The sequence below is a fragment of the Notamacropus eugenii genome, chromosome 1, assembly GCF_028372415.1.
Source record: "Notamacropus eugenii isolate mMacEug1 chromosome 1, mMacEug1.pri_v2, whole genome shotgun sequence".
NCBI classification, from domain to species: Eukaryota; Metazoa; Chordata; class Mammalia; order Diprotodontia; family Macropodidae; genus Notamacropus; species Notamacropus eugenii.
The window spans coordinates 484,775,762-484,792,582 of record NC_092872.1 but is presented as its reverse complement, the minus strand read 5'-3'; the positions used below and the strand labels follow the sequence as shown (position 1 = coordinate 484,792,582).

Below are 16,821 nucleotides of genomic sequence, written 5' to 3'. Positions count from 1 at the left end.
TTTTCTACCCATAGTTCCCTAGTCTACAAGGAAGGGAGGGAGGCACCCTTCCCCAGCCCTTCTCTGGTCAAAGCTTGGTCATTATCATTACAAAACATTCAGGTTTGTTTTTATTGTTCTTTCTGTTTGCATTGTTGTAAATCCTTGATAAGCACGCACTTTTGAGTCTCTCTTATCTGTAGGATTGTATTAGGGAAGCTGTGCATCTCTGAAGAAGGTGTGAAGCAGTCAGTTATAATAACCATATAGGAAACTATCTTCTCTTGAGAACTAATTTCACAGCAAACAATGGTAATATTTACCAATCATCTCTGAAAAATGAGTGCAAATTGCAAGGAATGCAGTGCAAATTGCTGGAACTCAGAACATCACCCACATAGGATATTTAATGAGTCTGGGGGAGAAGGTATAAATTTCAGGAAAATGTCAGTTGTGTCAATGTAAATAAGAGATTTCAGTGTAATATTTCATTTTCTATATACATTTCCTGTAGTCTTCAGTTATCCTTGAACATTGAATCTTGAGAAAGAGTTGGTTCTAAATATGAAACAGAAAAGAATGTGAGTTAAAGACTGGAGTAAAGCAAGTTATAGGAGATCATAGCTCATCGATAGACTGAGGTCGGTCATCCTGTGTGATGTGTCCCTTTAGAGAAAAACTACGGTGACTGACCGATGCAACCCAACACACCTGAAACTGGGACCAACTTGTTAAATAATTTTATGCCAATTCAGGGGATCGATCCCTCACCTAGTTGAAAAACCGAACTCTTACTAACACACTATCTCATTTGTGGGCTTACTGCAGAACTCCCTTGTGCTTCTCTGAATACCATTGAATGTGTCAGGAAGACTTCATAGCATGGCTTCATAGAGCTCCTCCAATGGGAGGATGGATAAAGCTCACACTCATAGTTTCTGATATTCCGTGATTCATTTTCCCAACCCACCTTCACCCTTCTTGCTTCTCCAATATCCTCACCTGGGTTTGCATCTGGTTAGCTGTGTGCATCAGTATGCCAAGATTCTGGTTTTAGGTATAAGCCTTTGAGCATTCAAATGCTTGCATTTCTGATTATGAAAACAATTGCGGTCTCTTGATGCTAAAATCATCCTGCTTCCATAAATGCTTAGAATTATTGGAAACGTATTAGTAGTGTGAAAATATAGTGGGGCATAAAGAAAAAAAAGCATTGGCCTTGGAGTTGGAGGATTTGGTTTCACATCCATCTCTGCTACTTATTAGCTGTGTGACTCCTGATAAGTCGTCTCTCTCTCTGTCCTCTCTCTCTCTCTCCCTCTCTCTGTCCCTCTCTTTCCATCCTCTCTCTCTCTTTCTCTCTCTCTCTCTCTCTCTCTCTCTCTCTCTCTCTCTCTCTCTCTCTCTCTCTCTCTCTCTCTCTCTCTCACACACACACACACACACACACACACAGTTTCTTAATCAGTAAAACAGGGAATAATAATAATACCTACTCCATAGGTTTGCTGTGAGCATTAGGTGATCTATGCAAAGCACTTTATAAACCTGTAAGGATTATATAAATCTTAGTTGTTGTCATTACTTAACCTCTCGGGTTCAGTTTTCTTCACTTGTAACTTGAGAAGCAGCATGTTGTAGTGGTTAGAGAGCTAACCTCTGAGTTAAGGAGACCTGGCTTCAAATCCTGCCTGAGACGTACTGGCTATGAGACTGATTTCACATAAGTGAAGATAAATCAACAATATGGTGAAATAATATTTCAGGCTTTTGAGCATGTGACCCTGTATCAGACAGTGTAACCTTTGTCCCTAAATTAGAGAGGAAGCTATTGCTATTTCCCTGATTTTTCTGTAATTAAAAGTATGGTAAACATTTACATGATTCTGCACAGTGTATCATGGTACCTTACTGGAAACTATTATTTCTAATTTTATTTTTTATTTTCAGTTACAAATTTTGTCCATCTTCCCATCCCCTCTTCCACTCTTTGAGAAAACGTGAAATAAGATACCCATTATACATATAAAGTCATGTAAAACATTTTCATAGTATTCATGTTCCAAAAAAAGCAAGAAAAATTAAGGGGAAAATTATGCTTCAATCTTTATCAGTTCTCTGTCTGGAAGTGAATTGCATTTTACATCATCAGTCCTTTGGAATTGTGGCAGATCATGATGTTGATCAGTTGCTAATTCTTTCATAGCTGATTACCTTTACACTATGGTTGCTACTGTATAGATTGTTCTCTTGATTTTGCTTACTTCACTTTCCATCAGTTCATATAAATCTTCCCAGGTCTTTCTGAAACCATCTCCTTCATCATTTCTTAACAGCACAGTAGTTAGTATTCTATCATATTTATATACAATAACTTATTCAGCCATTCCCCAATTGATGGGCATCCCTTCAGTTTCGAATCCTTTGCCAACACAAAAAGAGCTGCTATAAATATTTTGTGTGTATATATATATATATATGTATATATATGTATATGTATATATATGTATATGTATATATATATATGTATATGTATATATATATATATGTCACTTTTCTTTTTTTTTAATTTCCCTGGGGTGTAGATCTACATACTGGAAATGATTGTAAGTCTTTTTAAAATGGAAGATATATATTCCTACCTTGAAGAGGGTGTATAAACAAACCAAATGCAATAGAAAGAACTTGGAAACTATTACAAAGCAAAATCGATAGTTAAAAATGCCATGAATCGATCAATTGATCTAAATATGAATCTAAACTTGAAGTATCCTGAGGGAAAAACAAAGCAGTATAAAATATAGACTCTACCCTCACAGAGCATACAGTTTAATTGAATAGACAAGGTATATTCATATAAAAACCAGCCACCCTTTCATAGGAGACTGCTATTTATAAAGCCCTGTGCTATTCACTTAGGAGAATGTGAAACTGATTAGACATGGTCATTATAATATCACAGCATTTAATTTGTATTATTTTGTTGTGATTGGTTTTTTTCCATTTAAACTGTTGTAGTCACTATGTATATTGCTTTCCTAGTTCCACTTATTTCATTTTGCATCAATTCACATAAGTCTTCCATTGAGACTTCATAAATTCTACTTTTTACTTTGTCCAAAGCAAAATTCCATTTTTTTCCTTTCTAGTTCCTGACCAGATCACCATAAGAGTCCTGATAAACCGTCTCAGTAAACAGGATTGTATTTGCTACGGATGGGTTCTTCACGGTTTCCCTCAAGACATAGACCAGGCAACTCTCTTGGATACTGCAGGATTCATGCCCAACAGGTACACCATTGTCTGTAGCAAAAATTTTTAAAACTTGGTAAGTGAGTGTCTCCATTAGTAGACTCCCTGAAGTTTGGATCATAGCACTTTGATCTAGAAGAGACCTTATAAATGATCAAGTTAAAACCTTGTCATTTTACATATACAGAAGCTGAAGTCCGGAGGAAATGAACAGCTCAAAAACAGACAGGTTGTGAATAATGGATCCAGTATTTGAACCCATGTCCTCTGGCTCTAAAACTAGAGCTAATTATACTTTCCCATACCCACTGGAGAACTGTCTTACAACATTTTCATCTACTTCATATTGATAAGTTTTCAATACTTTTTTGTGTATTGAGTTCTGCTCCTTCTCTGGAAAGACACTGATCTCTTAGCTATTACTTCTTCCTGTAGTACAGAGTACTGGACTTAAGACTTCAGAAGACCTGGATGTGAAACCTAATTCTTTCACTTACTACATGTGTGACCTTAGGTGAATCCCTGAATCTTTCTGAGCTTTCACTTACTACATGTGTGACCTTAGGTGAATCCCTGAATCTTTCTGAGCCTTAGTTTACTCATCTATAAAATAGATACAATAACCTCTGCCTATTTTATAGAATTATTATGAAGATTCAATAAAATATGTGCAAATTCTTTGGAAAACTGTAAAACACTACAGAACTGTAGAACTGGAAAAGATCTTAAAGACTATCTGATCTAGTCCCTGCATTTTACATACAAGGAAACTGAAGCTCGGAGAGATTAAGTGATTTTTATGAGTCTTCCATTAGCACAGTTTGCAAAATGCCCACCCCACCCCCATAATTTAGTTGGCAATTTAGTGAGTTTCTGTGGTCAAAAATTCCTCATCTCCTGGCCAGCTTAGTTAGATTAGTCCTTGAATGATACAATATCTAGATAGGCCCATACTCAAAGCCTTCCTATCTTGGTAAGATGCCAACCTGCTATAGCTTGTGCTCTACTGGCATGGCCTGGGAAATACCAAGGTCACTTCCATCCTATGATAAGGTAAGTATTAGGACAATGTTATAACAATAATGAGGATGATAATAACAATATTCAGGAGAATTCAACCAATAAAGTATACTAGAACTGGACCATTATCACAGAAAGAACTGTTGCTCATAATCACCTACATATAATAAGGCTCTAAAAAAAACTTGAGAATAAGATTTTAAAACCTTCAAAACATTAAGTAATACTTATAAAGCACTTCCAAAAAACTTAAAAGTGCTATATGAATTATATTATTATCAGTGACCTTTCAGAAGGGATCCAAATCCTGCGGGAAGAGGATGAGTGAATATCACTGCTCTTGTCTGTCTGGAATGCTTTCAGTGAGCCTGCAGAGATGAGCATATATTTTAATAATTTTATTCAAGTACCAAAAGCAAACTTTTATCCATCTCTGCAGTGATCTGCAGAACATCTAATATAAAAGAATAGTAGCAGGATATCAGCTTGTCCTGGGACCGTTTGTATATGAACTCCATGGAACGAGAGGAGAAAAAAAAAGCAACAGCAGCAATGATGATAATGATGATGGGTAGCTTTAATTAGTTTTTCTTTCACCTTCTTCTGTTTGGCTCTCACTCTTCTTTTGTGCTTAATCATATAGCTTCGACCATATGCCTTCTAAGTTTATTCAGTCAATGAACAAATTAGGGAATGCATTTGTTATATCAGTCTTGCAGGTAAATTCTTAAAGTTACTGGCTTACAAAAATGGACCAGCCTATCCTTTCCCTTAATTTCTAAACTCTAAATTAATCATGTCAACCTTCTTGATTATTAGCCCACCACTCTCTCACTCTGGGCATGGAGAGTCATAGAATTATGGATTGTTAGGACTGGAAGGAGCCCTGAAGTCAAACCCCTTCTTTCTTAAATGGGAACAATGAAATGACTTGCCTGAGCTTACATAGGTGGATAATGTTAGGAACTTTATTTCATGCAACAGCACTTTACATTTTTTCCCTAATAACAGCTGCCACCCACTGAATTCCTTTTTTTTATTAAAAAATGTTTACTAAGCATTCCTTTGGTTGTGGTACTAAATAAATTAAATAAGTTAGATCCTTGTCTTCTAGGATTATATTACTGAACAGGAAGCATTATCACAGAAAGATCATGATGGAGACTGAAGGAATATGGAATAAATGTCGTTTTAGATAGCTGCTAGCTATTTTTCTTTTATCTTCCAATATCAGTATAATATATTCTTTTCTCATTCTTGAAAAACTTACCTTATCCTGGTGTTGTAGTAGCCAAGACTAAATTGCAGCTGCTGTCTCATTAGAACTCTGTAGTCCATGTCTACCTCATAGTTCTTAAAGTAATTCTCAAGTATAGTGTATTCAAGCAATATTCTCGTTTCTAAAATGGGAAAATTCTGCCTAAGGTTGACTGACTTTTCCAAGATTCTGTGCTCAGGAGTGGAGAGCCCAGAATAGAACACCAAGGTATCATTACTATTAATATTACAATGTGCTATTACAATTCAATATAAGTGTTTTTAAAAAACATTTTCCCAAGTATTTTTACATGCAGCAACTCATTTGATCTTCAAAGCAACAATCAGGGCAATTGTTGAAGTAGGTTTCAACTTACTCTGCCTCTTGCCATTTCTTATATTGTTATTTAACTTTCTGTGCATGCCGTGTCTCATCAACTAAACAGTAAGGTTCTTGAGAGCTGGTCCAATATGTCATACTTTCTTGTATCTCCCATAGTGCTGCGTTTTTGCTGTTCCTGCTCTCTTCCCGATAACAACATCCCCATTCTCATTCTGAAGCACTTTGTTATAGATTACAGTAATTCATGTCAAATATCCTATTGTTCTTAACTCCTTATAATTTAAACTTTGCTGACTCTCCCCAACTTAGTCCTCAGCACTCTCTGGTTTCATAAGAATTCCCAAGCAATATTGCTTTCTGGGCTTTTTTTCACTATTAAAATTGATCCTGTTATTAACCTTTAACATGAATTGTGAAATTCTGGGGCTATGATTTCAATGAGGCCCCAACAGCTTTTTTGTTCTGCTTCTATGCTCGACAAGTAATCTCGTTATGGCCAGACTGTACCTCATTTTAAGTACATGAAATGTTTGGGGATGAAAGGCACTTTGACCCTTTTTAATCATACCCATAGAGGAAGAAAATGAATCAATGTGAACTAGAAGAGATATGATATGTCTATTACCAAGTTTCTAAACCCCAGGTCAAAATATTTACTGAGTTCCATATACTCTGCTAGCGTCAAAGAATCAGATCTGTGATTTGGGGTAGATAGAGTACTTATTTTTAAATGAACAAGAAAACACTTCACAAATATGACTTTGTTTTAATTTAGGCTTGCAAAGAGCCCACTCGCCCAGGTAGTAAGGATTGGTGCCGGGAGAATTAGTAAGGAATAATAATTTAATTTATTTGACCTCAGAGCAGAAGGAAGGCAGATACATTTTAAAATATTTACTTATAAGCTTGATTAATTCGTATGTTTTTCTTCTACGTTTCCCTCCCATTGCTCAGAGGTTGTTTTCTCATCCTTTTCTTTTCTCCCTCCTTCTCTCCTCTCTCTGCCCCACCTAAACATATGCTTTAAATTAAATATTTCCTGATTAATCCTGCAGACAATTTTTTGCCATAAAACCTTGAAGTCCAGTTATAGGCTGAGAAGAAGAGAGATTGGAAAATCAAACCACCCACCCTGGGAAAGCACATTAGAGCTATAATTCTGGTTGAGGTGTGATGCCAATTATAAAACACTCTAGCTGTGGTGTTGCTGTTTTTGACACCAGGAGGAAATCTTGACAGAATTATAGCCTAGAAATCAATCTGGGAATAGGATACAGAAATCTATAACTCAGATATGAAAACAATCTGCAAAGGCTCATTTTTAGGAGAGTTCGGCTGATGAAATTAGATTAAAATAAATTTACATATATATCAAGTTTATTATTAAAATATACTCACACTAGTAAACAGAGTTATTGGTGGAAGGGTAAGCTACTCTGTGTATTGGATTCCAAAGCAGACCTCTTTGGCTTATCAGAAAACAGAGTTATTGTCTACTTGTCACAGTATAAATCTCTTTCTTAGAGCTAATAAATGGATAGTGTTCAAATGCTATGTTTTGTCTGACTCCCACTGCATAAACCCAATGCACATAATACTAAATTATATACCATTGAGCAGTATCAATCTCTTGATTCCAACATCATACAGTGAAGGGAAGAAACCAAGTAATTGATGACAGAAAAGAAGGGGGGAGAAGTTATTTGAGAACGAACACTATGAGCTATAAAGTTTGTTAAAACATAATAATAATGATATAAAAAAATCCACTGCTTCATCCAAAATTCTGCCCTCTGCCTAACAGGAAAATAATTCATTTCATGCTGCAGATTTGAAGCATGGTACTTTCCTTTAGAATAAATATTTACCATAGAAAGAGAAAGTATTCAGATTGATATCAGTAAGTTTTCCATGGACCAGACAAAAATGTCATCTTGCCTCCTTCGCATCTGTGGTGTGAGGAGGCAAACTTGTTTTGAAAATCTTCCTTCTTGCTGAAGTTGCTGGGTCTCTGGATGTGGTCTTAATTATATTGAATTATGGAAGCCTTTAAGGTGAATGAGAAGCCAAATCTCTCTGATGGTCTCTGAGTGATGGTGGCACAGGGTGGGAACATTAAAAAAATAAGGACCATTAAAACCTCTCATGTCAGGAGGTTGCAAGAATTGGGTGGTTAAATTGGCTCTGGTTTACGTATGTCAAGGTTTAATGGAGACTTTCATCGACAGCAGGTACAGAATCCTGTTTGTTTTAGTTCAGCAGGCATGGCTGCAAAGTACCTGGGTGAAAAATAGAAAGGAGTCATGCAGTACAAGATATATGTAAAATGCTAGATGAGTTTATGACAGCCAAATACAGCAGAGTGCTACCAGGCATTTTATAATTGTTATTTTCCTTAAAATGGCTCTTCCCCCCCCCCCCACTTTCTTTTTTTTTGTGGGTCTAAATAAAGCCCTCAAGGATGATCACTTGGACTAGCTAATTTGCGTTCCAAGCACCCTGGTGCAAAATGGAAATTGCCCTGTGGAAGAGGTTAAGACAGAGTTGGTTGTGCCCTAAAAGGACATCCCAAGTGAGATAGGCATGCATCTCCATACCCACATTTGCTGGGAAACTTTATCTTTGTTGTCACTGGGAAAACTGTGACAGATCTCTTGTCATTAGGTTTGCCTCCTAGACTGTGCCAGGGTTATTTCAGTCCTCGCTAAACAAAAAGACAGTTATCACAAACAGCCTGCTGGAGAGCAGAACTGGTGTCTACACAGAAGGGCTGCCTCCAAGGGAGAGATGGTGTTGACAGCAAGTCAAACACTGGCAAATTCCAACCATCTAAAACATCCTGAGTATTGTTGCCCCAACCTATGGATCCATGGAGTGGGGAATCTAACACGAAGTGGGCCATACCCTGGTTCTGTGCCTCTTGACAGATAAGCAAGTCTGAAGGCCCTTTAGTTATCTAGGAATACATTTCTTAAATGAACTTTCATTTAGAACCTTGGATAAGCCACAGTGAATGGTTTCTGAAATATTGGACAAACAACACTCAGGATCATAGGATAATAAGGTGTAGAGCTAGGAGGGGCCATAAAGTACATGTAGTCTACCCCACTCCCTATTTAAAAACAAAAAAACCAAAAACCATTACAAAAAGGCAAATAATATAATAAACCAAAAGAAGAATGATCTTACATAAAACAATTAGCATTTAACAGGATAGAACTAAATAAATTACTCAACTACAAACCAGTTTTAAAAATGTTTTTGTTCTGTGTCCCTTTCCAAGGAAATCTACTATTTCAGGTTTTCTTCTCTTCCTTTCCTTAAAAAAAAAAAAGTAGAATTGCAGTCAGTGTGAATCCAGTTCTCATTCTGTTGAGATCACTTTGCACCACCTCATATAGGTCTTTCCATATTTCCTTGCACTTTATATATTGATCTTTTTTTATGGTCCCATAATATTCTGTTAAACTCATATGCCATAATTCATTCAGCCATTCTCCAATTGTTGGTTATATACTTTCCATTTTTTTGCCATTAGAAATATAACAGCTATGAATATTTTTGTATAGATAGGTTCCTTTTCCCTTATTATAATATTATAGAATAAAATCCTAGCAATGGAATCACTGAGTTAAGAACTTAGTTTTCTGACTCCTATTGGCAATCTTATTCCTTTCCAAAGTGTTTGCACCAGCCTGAAGTTTCACTAACAATCTACCAGCCAATCAACCAACAGGCATTTATTAAGTGCTTACTGTATTCCAGGCACTGTACTAGGTGCTGAGAATACAGAGATGAAAATGAAACAGTCCCTATTCTCCAGGAGCTTATCTGGGGATAACAATATGTATGCTCTCGTTATTGTATGCAAAAGGAATGCAAGGTAATTGGGAGGGGAGGAAGCTCCAGTAGCCAGAGTTCACAAAAGGGGTTCCTATGGAAGGTGGTGTTTGAGTTGAGCACTGATGGAAGCTGCTAATCAGAGGCAGAGGTGAAGAGGGAGAACATTGCTGGGATAGAGGGAAGCCCAGGCATGAAGACGGGCATTGGAGGGTGGTATGGAAGGAATCATAAGAAAGCCAATGTGATTGGACTGGAGGAAGGGGGAAGAAATAACAAGGCTAGAAAAGTAGATTAGAGTAATTTTGTACAGGGCTTTTGATGCTCAACAGAGCAGGTTTATATTTGATAAGATATTATGAATAACATTGTATAAATATTCATGTAATTATATAATATATATCAAATCATATATATATTAGTTATAATAATCATGTATAGAATACAATGCCATATGATGATAGTAAAACTGGAGGTTATTGAGTAGGGTAATGTGATGGTTAGGCCCATGCTTTAGGAATACCACTTTGGCAGCTGTGTGGAGGATAGATTAGAGTGGGGAGAGACTTGAGGCAGGGATGCCCATTAGGAAGCTACTGGGAGATGAGGAGGGCCAGGATCATGGCTGTGCAAGCAGAAAAAAGGAAATAGATGGGAGAGATTTGGGGGGTAGAAACAGCAAAATTTGGCAATTGATTGGATATTTGAAGCAAAGGAGGAATGAGGAGTTGAGGATGATGCCAAAGTATGAATGGATGTATGTCAGCACCCTTGATGAAAAAGGAGAATTCAGAAGAAGAGAGGAGAGGGTGAGTTTGGGGGAAAAGAAATAGCTTCTGATTTGGGCATGTTGGGACTGAGATGTCCACAGGCCATCCATTTTGAAAGGTCCAGTATCCATTTGGTGATATGGGACTGATGTTCACTTACGTATTACAGGATATGCTTCTCTGCAGTCCCACTGACACTTAATTTTTATTATCCTTTGCTGTTTTTCTTTTAACCTATGTAATAGGTATAAGATGATGCACTGAAATTGTTTTGATTCCATTTACCTAATTTTTAGGGATTGGTGAATTTCATGCCAGTTCCCTTTTTTATAGATTAGGAAGATTCAAGGTCAGATCCTTTGAATCCAAATTTAGTGTGGCTGTGAAATTCACTCCTCCATTCATTCATCAACCATTTCTTAAGCATTTCCTATGAACAGACCACTGTGCTACGTTACAGAAAAAATATAGATATAATTCTGCTGTCATAGAACTTACAATTTAGTAGGGGAATAACATTTTTTTAAAAATAAGTGAGCGTAATGTAAGACAGACATTATATTATAGGTGAAATGCAAAACAAATCAATATATGAAGTCCAAGGGGGAAAGTCATTACCAGCCAGAATGATATTTGAGTTAGTCTTTAAAAGATAAATAGGAATCCAACAAATGAATGGTGAGATATAGGCATAGGGAACTGAGTGAACAATACTATAGAAGTTGGAGAATGAAGTGCATGTTTTGGAGACAGAGGTAGATCAGCTCAGCCAGTCCTTTGTGGAGCTGTTTATGAGAGAGAGAGAGAGAGAGAGAGAGAGAGAGAGAGAGAGAGAGAGAGAGAGAGAGAGAGAGAGAGAGAGAGAGATACAGAGACAGAGAGAGACAGAGAGACAGAGAGACAGAGAGACAGAGAGAGAGAGAGAGAGAGAGAGAGAGAGAGAGAGAGAGAGAGAGAGAGAGAGAGAGAGAGAGAGGAGAGGGAGAGAGAGGAGAGAGAGAGAGAGAGAGATGGCCACTGATTCCTCGAAATTGATTCCAAAACACATGATTGTTACTGTTTACTGAAACAAGTAAACTGAATTACACTGTGTCTTAGGAAATCAGACTTATTAGAAACACATACTAATTTATCAAATAATTGTTGGAAAGATTATTGTTAGGAGGCAGATAGGTGACTCAGTGGCTGGAGCGCAGAGGCTGGAGTCAGGATGACCTGAGTTCAGATACATCAGACACTGTCTAGCTGTGTGACCCTGGGCAAGTCACTTAACCTCTATTTGCCTCAGTTTCCTCACCTGTAAAATAGGATAATAATAGCACTGACTTCCCAGAGTAGGTGTAAGAATCAAATAGATAATAATTGTAACAAGTGACTAGCACAGTGCCTGACACATAGTAACACAGTAAGTTCTATAAAAGTGTTAGCTATTATTATTGTTATTGACCAACATGGACCTCCTCCCCCTTACCAGCCATGAATGCTAACCAACAAAGAAGCATGAAGATTTATATACCTTTCCCAGGACTTCTAAAGAATTTTAGGCAGTTATCTATAAATGCACATCTTGTATTTATAATAGCAACTCAAGGACAGAGTATTTAACAGAAACAGAAAACAGGTCAAAGATTAATTTGTGATGTTAAATCATATAACATTAAACTAACAAAAGCTCAAGGCCTCCAGGACAAGATAAAAGTATTGCAATTAAAGGAGATTCAAACAATTTCAAAATTATCGGAATAGGATACCTCTGTATCTGTACTATTATTACAAGAATGTTCTACTATTGTCATCTGGCACATGGGAAATTCATCTTGATTCTACAGTGGCTTAAGTTATTTTAATGGTATTTATAGCCTTTTAGAACAGCTAGGTGGTGTAGTGAATAGAGTGCCAGGCCTTCAGTCAGGAAGACTCATGAGTTCATGAGTTCAAATCTGGCCTCAGACACTTACCAGCATGTGAACCTAGGCAAGTAACTCAACCTTGTTTACCCCAGTTTCCTGATGTGTGAAATGGACTGGAGAAGGAAATGACCAACAATTCCAGTATCTCTGCCAAGAAAACCCCAAACAGGGCCATGAAAGATCAGACACAACTGAAAAATGACTGAAAAAATTGATGACAACAACAAAAGCCTTTTAACTCAACACTACCCATAATTTTGAAATGTTCACCTTCTGTTTCTTCACTATCTTTTCTTGGCCAGATATTATCCTCCCTAAATCTGTTTCTTTTTTTTTTTTTAAAGGGAGCAATAATGATACTTCTATGACCTCTCCTAAAAGGTTATTATGAGGAAGGTGATTCATAAGTCTCAAAGCAATACATAAACATTAATTGTTCTAGTGGTGACATAAAGAAGACTTCTTTTCCTCTTCCCATCTGCTCCTTTCCTTGAGTGCTGGCTCACGCTCTCTATAGTTGGGTCATATTGGCCTTCTAGCTGTTCCTGCTGCAGGACATTCTGTCTTGGGTCTTCCTGCCTTTGAATAAGCTCTTCTCCATCTTTGGAATGCTCCACCTCCTCACGTCTGTCTCTTAGAATCTCTGATTTCCTTTAAAGCTCAGCCCAATCGCTCCCTCCTACGTGACTCTGATGTTTCTACCAATGTGTCTTTCCCCTTCGCACCCTCAATTACGTTGGATTTATTTTGTATTTGCTTATATGTGTACATGTTATTTTTCTAGATAACCTTACCAAAGGCAAGGACCGTTTCATTTTCTTTGCATCTCCAGTACCTAGCATAATTCCTGGGCCATACTTGGTGGTTCAAAATTACTTGTTGATTGATTGACTGACTATTGGCTCCTCTCTGAAGCCCTGAAAAATTTATAGAATTTCTTTTCTTTTTTCATGTGTCTTGATCTCAGAGAATTTCCTTCTAGCTTGGAGTTTCTGCTCAGCAAGGCTACAGGTACAAGAATGCATATTTACTAGATTGTAAACTCTTTGAGGATAGGGTTTTTTACAGGCCAATCTGAGACAAATTGTTCTTTTTTTCATTATGGTAATCACAGCACTTAGTATAGTATCTTGTCCAAGTAGGAATTTAGTAAATGTCAGATTGAATTGAAGCTAATATAAGACAGATTGTGGTTAAATATCAAAAAGATCTTACTTCCTGCTGGAATAAGCTATCAAAGGATAGTTTGGATGAGATAAATACCTATATCTTGGATTATATGGATGGAATGCTAATTTGAGGCTGGGGCTGGATTGTCTGGTCTTTTGAAGATATTTTTTTGCCCTGAGTCTTTCTGCATATTACCTTCTAATCAACAAACAAGTAAGTCTTAAGTCATATTAGCTCTATTAGCATGTTGGTTGTCCATGTTGAATATGAATTTTAAAATACCATTATTATGAAATAATTTGGCCCAATGTAATCCTTTAAGAAAAAAATTTGGAATTGTATATTAATGATGTCTTTTATATGCTACTTCTAATGTAGTAATTCAGAAAACCAAGTATGGTCTTTTATCTCTTGTACCCAAATATTAAAAGACAAAAATATATAATTTGGAAAAGAAAAATGGGTCTATTACAACTTTGTATCCATGATTAATAAGCGTGAAAATGGTAATTTATTAAAATATAGCTTTCATTCTGGCTACTGAAATCTACTCTAATGCAATGGAGTAACTGGCTATAGAGTAGCTTGATGCAGTGGGATAGATCACCAGACCCAGAGTCAAGGAAGACTCATCTTCTTGAGTTCAAATCTGGCCTCAGACACTTATTAGCTCTGTGACCCTGGGCAAGTCACTTAACCCTGTTTGCCTCAGTTTCCCCATCTGTCAAATGAGCTGTCTAAGGAAATGACAAACCACAACAGTATCTTTGCCAAGAAAATCCCAACAGAGTTCACCAAGAGTCAGACAGGACTGAAAATGACTGAACAACAAATAAAACTAGCTAATGTAATGGAGATGTACCCCATTTCTTCAATCACAGGACCATAGGATCATAGATGTAGAGTTGGAAGGGAACTCAGAATTTCTTCTAGCCCAATCCCCTCATTTTGAAGAGAAGAAAACTGTGGTCCAAAGAGGTGATATGATTTGCCCAAAACCACACAGGTAGTAATTATCAACTGTGGGATCTGAACCCAGGGTTCTTCTGACCCCAGGGTTAAATGCTTTTTCTGCTGTCAGTTCAACAAATATCCATTAAGAGCATGTATAAAAGGGAGTATGGCATAGTGAATAAGAACCTGCCTTAACTGCACCTTACACCTCATACACAAACATGGATGACACATGGAAAATCTAGAACTCAACACTAACACCTGGAGGGTGATGACATGAAGGAAAGCCTTGATGAGACAAGGGCAGGATGTGGAGAAGAGTGGCTGGTCACAAGACTGTCAACTCGTGTTCATTATATTTACTCCATATGTGATCACATAAATAGCATAGACATTCTAAATGTGTGCATGACTTATTCCTTTAATATCACTTGTTTAAGTGGAAGTTCCACATTGTGCCATTTTGCTAATCTTAGTTTTTAAATAGTAGTGAATTTCTTAGTTATTGAGAATAAACAAATGCTCATTTACAGTGGTACTTTATGAAATCAGCAATTCAAATAGCCCTTACTGGATATGAGGGAGCCGACTGATTGGATTATAAGAGCCTTATTTTAGGTACCTGGGACATACTCTCTTTTCAGTAGGCTATAGAGCCCTATGTAATTAAAAGTGAAAGTGATATTACAGTCTCCTAAGAGAAAGTCTACAGGACCAAAGGGAAAATTAAAATGCAAAGCAGGAAGATTTTGGGTGGGTGGGTGGGGACCATTTGGTTCTTCCTGGAAGCTTTCACATTTTAGCAGCTGATCCTTATGTGGATTAGGGATAATAAACAGCCTATTAATGGAGGCCTGAACTAGGAAATGGAGTTGGAATCAGCAGCAAAATTTACTGGCTGACGCAGGTTAATAACTCCATTACTACCAGCTCTATTCCTTAGCCATCTGAAGAGCTGGGTGTTAGCCTTATCTTACTCCTCATTAATTGAGCTAATAGAACCCCAGTGACCCTACCATGCTGCTATTATCTGAGAGTTTACCAGACATGGACTGGAATACATATCATTGACTATGTGTTCCATAGATGCATCTTTTATATTGGAAGAAAAGACTTTTTTTTTTTTTAGGATCAGTTATCTTAGTACCCCTTAATGTTAGTTTGTTATCTTTGGGAGCCATGTACCTATCTTTAAAAGGATCCTATGAGCCATCCCAGGTGCAGCATTTCTGAATTGTTCCAGGAAAATGGATGCAGCAAATACCTGGTGTGCCCATTTGTGTCATCGGACAAATATGAATTCTAATTTTTCACACTTCGGAATTGAACATACCAACTATTTGAAATAGTCATCAGTTCATCTAGTGTGTCTGGATTCAAGAGCTAAACTTAGTGATAGTGTTTTCTTTTTAAAAAAGACAATGAGACCTATATGAAAAACTGGCTACAAAAAGCTACCTAAGAAACAACAACAAAAAATGATTTTTTTCTGATAGAGAAGACCTTTCCATCTATCCCACAAAGCAATTACATAGATGATGAGATTATTATTTGGTCATTCATTCATATCTGACTCTTCATGACTCTGAGGACCATACTATTCATGGGGTTTTCTTGCAAAGATATTGGAGTGGTTTGTCATTGCCTTCTCCAGTATATTAGGGCAAACAAGTTAAGTAACTTGCCCAAAGTCATATAGCTAGTGTCTGAGGCTGGATTTGAATTCAGATCTTGACTTCTCCTTCATTTCAGACCCAGTGCTCTATCCACTGAGCCATCTAACTGTTCCAACCCTATACATACATGATGCTATAAAGGGATATTGTAGCCTTTTTTTCTATGGGTTTCCATGTCTACAAGTGCCTTGCAGTCTTTTTATGTCCCTTAAAAGGACACTGATGTGTTTTCAGTAGACTAGGTTTGTGTCATCCCATAGAGTTCTACTTTGGGTTGGATAATGAAGTGGCATCTGACTGAACCACTGGATCCACGACTATTCATTTCATACGTCATTGGGTCTTAATGAAAAGAAACCTTTTGACACAATCAAGTTAGACCCATCCCAGTCTGAAAACAACCATCCACTTTCTGTAGCTTAATTGCTCTCAATTAAGTTGAGTTTAAGAAAGGAGATGTTGGAAATGATTGGTATCATCTAACAAGGTTTTTATATGTAGTAAGCAAATGATACTTCAAGTAGAAAGGAAAAGGGAGCATCTGTAACGAACTGAAAAATTTGACCTCTGAGAATGCATATCTATTTATGTTGGGACAATAGTCAGTCTTAAAAATGTGTATTTTCACCTTCTGCCATCTTTCCTGCTCA

General features: G+C 37.1%; 1 protein-coding gene across 6 annotated transcripts in view; it reads left to right on the top strand.

Moving 5' to 3' along the window:
* Window positions 1-16,821, top strand: part of AK8 (adenylate kinase 8) — a 174,488-nt gene that overhangs the window by 113,351 nt on the left and 44,316 nt on the right. For all 6 annotated transcript variants that reach the window (XM_072632805.1, XM_072632804.1, XM_072632802.1 and 3 more), the window contains one exon: window positions 3,129-3,270. In XM_072632805.1, coding sequence (XP_072488906.1) covers window positions 3,129-3,270 — 142 coding nt within the window. The remainder of the gene's footprint in view (window positions 1-3,128; window positions 3,271-16,821) is intronic.